This window comes from Rana temporaria, chromosome 4, assembly GCF_905171775.1.
Source record: "Rana temporaria chromosome 4, aRanTem1.1, whole genome shotgun sequence".
In the NCBI taxonomy this organism is placed as follows: domain Eukaryota; kingdom Metazoa; phylum Chordata; class Amphibia; order Anura; family Ranidae; genus Rana; species Rana temporaria.
Window position 1 is genome coordinate 159,088,685 of NC_053492.1, and position 6,000 is coordinate 159,094,684.

Below are 6,000 nucleotides of genomic sequence, written 5' to 3' on the forward strand. Positions count from 1 at the left end.
TTTACTTCTGTTCAATCAATGGAATATGTTCATTGTACCATTAATGTTTTTGTAAATTAATGATGATGGTAAATAGGATTTATATGTTATTTTCGCTCTTATGTTAAATATCTTGAGCTGAGTCTTTCCTAATATTTTACTGTAGTGTGAGACCACCAAAAAAAAGTTGGAAGAAGATCTTTAATTTGTCAGGAGGAGAGAAGACGCTAAGTTCTTTAGCTCTGGTGTTCGCTCTTCATCATTACAAGCCAACTCCTCTGTACTTCATGGATGAGATTGATGCAGCTCTAGACTTCAAAAATGTCTCCATTGTGGCATTCTATATTTATGTAAGTAGCTGCTTGATGTATCTGATAAACATATAGTGTTTTTATAATGTGTGATTTGTTCCTTTAGACAATCATATGCCATTGGAAGTAGTCCTTTATCAGTTGACTGATGAAGGCATTCTGTTTTTTGGATGGAGATATATATAGAGAGAGATGAAGAGAGACCGTACTGCGGTAGGGGTGAATTCTTATTGACCGAGTGCTACTGCCATCCTCTGGGAGTCCTTACTCTTTTCTGCTATTCAGCGTCAAGGAGGTATTTCCCTGCTGTTGCTCCTGCTTTGCAAAGAGGCACACTAAACTCCAATCTTTGGTCTATTCCTACTGCCCCTCCACGGTGGCTTTAACGGAAAACGGGTGTGTAGGAGCTACAACCTTCTTCACAGTGGCTTTGGCCGCTGCCAACTGTCTGGGTTTTGTGAGTACTTGGGCCTTGACTTGTACACCAAGCTTAGTTGTTTTACAACCACACGATCCGAACATGTGTGTAGACAGAGCGGAAGGATCCCACTGTAACAGATGACTCATCTTGCTCTCTCCTAATCGTTTTGACAAAGTTTGTTTTGTGCCTTCTGAAGTTTGTAATTTGCTACCCTGTGATTAGAGTCTACCTCAGCAGAGTCGTCCTGAGTTCCACCAGGTGAGGCCATCAAGCAGGGTTTCAACTACAGTCACAACAGACTTTGTTACCACTTTCACCCAGTTCCTCACTGGTCTAGATCATAGAGTCCCTAGAGCCTTCCCCTGCAGATCTGTCTGCAGCCTTAGAAGCAGTTGGCCTTTAGTCGCAGTGATCATTTGTGACTGATTCCGGGTCATCTCAGTTTCTCCCTAAAGAGCATCTTTGAAGATTCGGTCTTCTACTGTTGCCCAGAGTTAAGAGTCAATTCATCTTAATGCAGGATGTACTTCCCTGCATCAAGAGGATAAGCCCTGTAGTCTCAAGTTTATGGGCTCTTCAAAAATTCCTACAGCTTCAAAGGCCTTGCCATTGGATCCACTCTTGGAGAATTCCTTTATGGAGATTAGAAGCACCCTGATGTCCAAAACCATTCCCTAAACCCTTACTAGATTTATTCCCTGTTTTAGAAGGATTTTGTTGAAACAGTGGTCTTAACCCATCCTGGATCTGCCAGTGCCCGGTCCCCCTTAACAGGAGAATCCTGAGATCATAGTGGAGCTGGCCTATTCACAATACGGTTCTTCTGTAGTGTGAAGGCAGTGTGTGCCTTTCCCCCAATCAGATCTCTCACACTGTGACTGCAGTCTCTCCACCCTCTCTTCTGTGCTGCTGACAGATAAAGAAAGATGTTTTTAACATGGTCTGCACTTTTTAACCACTTAAAGCGGGGGTTCACCCTTAGAGGGCACTTTTTCCCCTTAGATTCCTGCTCGTTTTCTCTAGGGGAATCGGCTATTTGTTTTAAAATATGTGCAGTACTTACCCGTTTACGAGATGCATCCTCTCCGTCGCTTCCGGGTATGGGCTGCGGGAATGGGCGTTCCTTCTTGATTGAGAGGCTTCCGACGGTCGCATCCATCGCGTCACGATTTTCCGAAAGAAGCCGAACGTTGGTGCGCAGGCGCAGTATAGAGCCGCACCGACGTTCGGCTTCTTTCGGCTACGAGTGACGCGATGGATGCGACCGTCGGAAGCCTCTCGGAAGACTGTCAATCAAGAAGGAACGCCCGCTCCCGAAGACCCATACCCGGAAGCGACGGAAGAAGATGCATCTCGAAAACGGGTAAGTACTTCTCATATTTTAATACAAATAGCCGATTCCCCTAGACCGAACGAGCAGGAAGCTAAGGGGAGAAAAAAATTTTTTTAATAAATGGGTGAACTCCCGCTTTAAGGATTGGAAGGATTTGCCTCCTTAATCACCAGAGGTGTTTTTACAATTTGGCACTGCACTGCTTTAACTGGTAATTGCACGGCCATGCAATGTAGTACCCATATTAAATTTGCATCCTTTTTATTCCCACAAATAGAGCTTTCTTTTGGTGGTATTTTGATAACCTCTTGGGATTTTTATGTTTGTGATATAAATATTTTTTTTTTTAGAAGAATTGTATTCTATTTTAATAAATAAATAAAAAATACAATAAACTGAATATTGGTCATAAATTTAGGGACCAAAATGTTTTCAGCCACATGTTTTGGGTAAAAAAAATGTCAAGTGTGTGTACCCTTTTTGGAAAGTAGACGCCCAAAGAAAATTGGTGAGAGGCATATTGAGTTCAGTGAATATTTTATTTTTTTTTTTTTTTTTTTTTTTTTTTCCTGTTACAAGTGGTTAAGTTTCCATTTTTCATATTTGTCACTAAATTATATATTGCTCACACATGCCATGGGTATATATGGTAGTACATGCCTCTTGGCAAATACCTTGGAGCGTTTCCTTTTCAAAAATTGGGTAATTGGGGGGGAGGGGGGGGGTTTGTGCTATCTTGACATTTCAGGGTCTCCGTAACTGTGATTGGTAGCGAGGAGTAAAATCCACCATTTTACGCCCTTGAAAAGCCTGAAGGCGTGATTGGTTTTTGGGGTCCGCGTGGCTAGGCTCCCAAAAAGTCTTACGCATGTGATATCTCCGTACTCGGGAGAAGCAGCAGAATGTATTTTGGGGTGTAATTTCACATATACCCATGGCATGTTTGAACAATATATCATTTAGTGACAACTTTGTGTAAAAAAAATAATTATTTAATTTCCTAGAAACTTGTGGCAAAATTTTAAAATATTTCATGGGCTCAACATGCCTCACAACAAATGGCTTGACATGTCTGCTTTCCAAAATGGGGCCATTTGGCGGGGGTTTATGCTATCTTGACATTTCAGGGCCTCCCAAACTGATAGGTAGTGAGGAAGTGAAATCGCCATTTTTACGCTCTAAGAAATCCTGACGGCGGTGATAGGTTTTTGGGGTCCTGTACACAGCTAGGCTCCCAAAAAGTCTCACATGTGGTATCTCTGTACTCGGGAGAAGCAGCAGAATGTATTTTGGGGTGTAATTCCACATGTACCCAATGGCATATGTGAGCAATATATCGTTTAGTGACAACTTTGTGTAAAAAGAAAATACATTTTAATTTTACTGAAACTTGTGGAAAAATATTTCTACTATGTCTACTTTCCATAAAGGGATCATTTGGGGGGGGGGGGGGGGGGGTTGAACTGTCCTGGCATTTTATGCACAACATTAGAACCTTATGCCACACATCACCCAATCTTTTTTAACCACTTGAAGAAAAAGCCCTTTCTGACAATTTTTTCTTGTTTACATGAAAAAATTATTTTGTTTCTTTTGCTAGAAAATTACTTTGAACCCCCCCAAACATTATATTTTTTAACGCATACACCCTACATATAAAACTGGTGGGTGTTGCAATTTTTTTTCACACAGTATTTGCGTAGCGATTTTTTAAACGCAATTTTTTTGGAATTTTAATGCACTATTTTCCTAAATGTTTCGTAAAATAGAAATGATCTCATGGCGAGTACATAGGTACCAAACACGACATTCCTTTTAAAAATTGTGCACAACCGTGCAGTGACGACAAACTACATACATTTTTAAAAGCCTTTACAGGTTACCGCTTTAGATTTACAGAGGTCGTTCTGTCTTTCTTTCTCTTTTTCTTTCTTTCTTTCTTTCTTTCTTTCTTTCTTTCTTTCTTTCTTTCTTTCTCTTTTTTTCTTTCTTTCTCTTTTTTTCTTTCTTTCTTTCTTTCTTTCTCTTTTTTTTTTCTCTTTTTTTTTTCTTTCTTTTTTTCTTTCTTTCTTTCTCTTTTTTTCTTTCTTTCTTTCTTTCTCTTTTTTTTTTTTTTTTTTTTCTTTCTCTTTTTTTTTTTTCTTTTTCTTTCTCTTTTTTTTTCTTTTATCTTTTTTTTTCTTCTTTCTCTTTTTTTTCTTTTTCTTTCTCTTTTTTTTTTCTTTCTTTTTTTTTTCTTTTTCTCCTTGCTGTGCTTACCTTTCCGGACAACACCATTTTTTTTCTTTTTTTTTATTCCTAATTTCCACTTCTTAGTTGGACTACTTTTTGGATGTCCCATTGGACACAGGATATAGTATTCTAGAACCAATTAATGTACATTTTCTTGTACTTTATAGGACGCTGGTCCCTTTCCTCTGTTTTTATGATCTGCTTCTACTATTGCCTGCTAACAAAATTAAGGCATACTGGGCTGTCCTTGCAGCGTTGGTTGCCAGTGTCCAAATACCTGAAGATAGCAGCATAACCCATTGGTTCTAGATTTACTTCAACCCTATGTCCTGTAATGTACTCCAAGAAAGGCATTTTGCCAGTAAAACAAAAATTCTATTTTACATCATAACACAGCATAACGTTGAGCGTTGTTTTCTTCATGTATTCGTTATAGTTCTTGTAAGGTGGGGATAGATTCTGCATGGCCATGGTATACTCCCAACTCTGTAAAAGCAGGGTAGGGCCACAGAATATTTTGGGTAGTCTTGTGTCTAGGGATCTAAACTTTGCTAATCGAAGCAATAAATGCTTTTTAGTGTTCTTTATCCTTTTGTACTCCAGCAAAAGAGTGATTGCTTGTTATGCATTGGATGGCATTTTCTCATATGTGTGTGTGTATGTTTTTTTTTTCCCCTTTTTATTTTAGGAACAGACTAAAAATGCCCAGTTCATCATTATATCATTGCGGAACAACATGTTTGAGATTGCTGACAGACTGATTGGTATTTATAAGACTCATAACACAACAAAAAGTGTGGCTACAAATCCCAAAGTCATTTCGTTGAAAGGTCTTGCTGAACTAGCTGCTGCCCACTGAGGCAAAAGAGCACAAGGAGTGGAAGGGGCAACCACTATAAAGATGAAGATGCATTCTTTTCAGATTTTGTCAGACATGGAATCACAAAAAAGCACGAACTGACTATGCGTTTATCAGTGCCTTCTTTCCCAATTCATGTTTTTCCTTTTACTGTTGCTGCTATCTTTACGATATGGTATCCTACCATGTGTTAAAAATCCACAGGAGGGATCCATATCGCTTTTTAATTTTTTTTTTATTAAGTAATAAAGTGTTTAAGCCCAGACTTTTTGTTCTTGGAAAAGTAAAGAATCTAGAGAAAATGTAACCTTAATTGAGCTTTTCTAAGAGGCTTACACATTTAACTGCTAGTCAATGTAAATATGTCTCCCATAAAAGTATGTGTTTGTTTTTCTGTTTGTGTCCATTGGCCTCTTGCTTCATTGTATTTTGTTTTTCTGGCCTTTCTTATTTAATAGCCCAGTACATATTGCTAAGGATGATCTGTACCTTTGCTTCAGGTGCCTGTAGCTTTTGTAGTGCTGCTTGGAAATAAGTGAGTGACATTTTCTGGAAACCAATCACAAGAGAAATACCTTGGCTGTCTCTGCTAGTCGCTTGACTGTCAGAATTTCTAATGATTCGGTTTAATAATAATCGAAGTGGTTTCCTTTTAAAGTTTAATGCCATGCAAAAGTTATATATTTTTTTTTCTGTTTTTCTTTGTATATACTTTTTTTTTTTTTTTTTTCTACAAAATAAATACTTCTTTCTAATAAAAGTACCCTGTATTTAAATGTGTGTTCTTTGCATCTCCTACTCGGCACAAGTTGATGCCAGCGGTGTATTGTCCCCCCCACTCTTTGCCATCTGCAATGGAACACCT

General features: G+C 38.6%; 1 protein-coding gene across 1 annotated transcript in view; it reads left to right on the top strand.

Annotated features, from left to right (window-relative positions):
* Positions 1-5,529, top strand: part of SMC4 (structural maintenance of chromosomes 4) — an 86,782-nt gene extending 81,253 nt beyond the window's left edge. Inside the window, exons 23-24 of the mRNA XM_040349273.1 lie at positions 146-329; positions 4,965-5,529. Coding sequence (XP_040205207.1) covers positions 146-329; positions 4,965-5,135 — 355 coding nt within the window. The 3' untranslated portion in view covers positions 5,136-5,529. The remainder of the gene's footprint in view (positions 1-145; positions 330-4,964) is intronic.
* Positions 5,530-6,000: the final 471 nt, after the last annotated feature.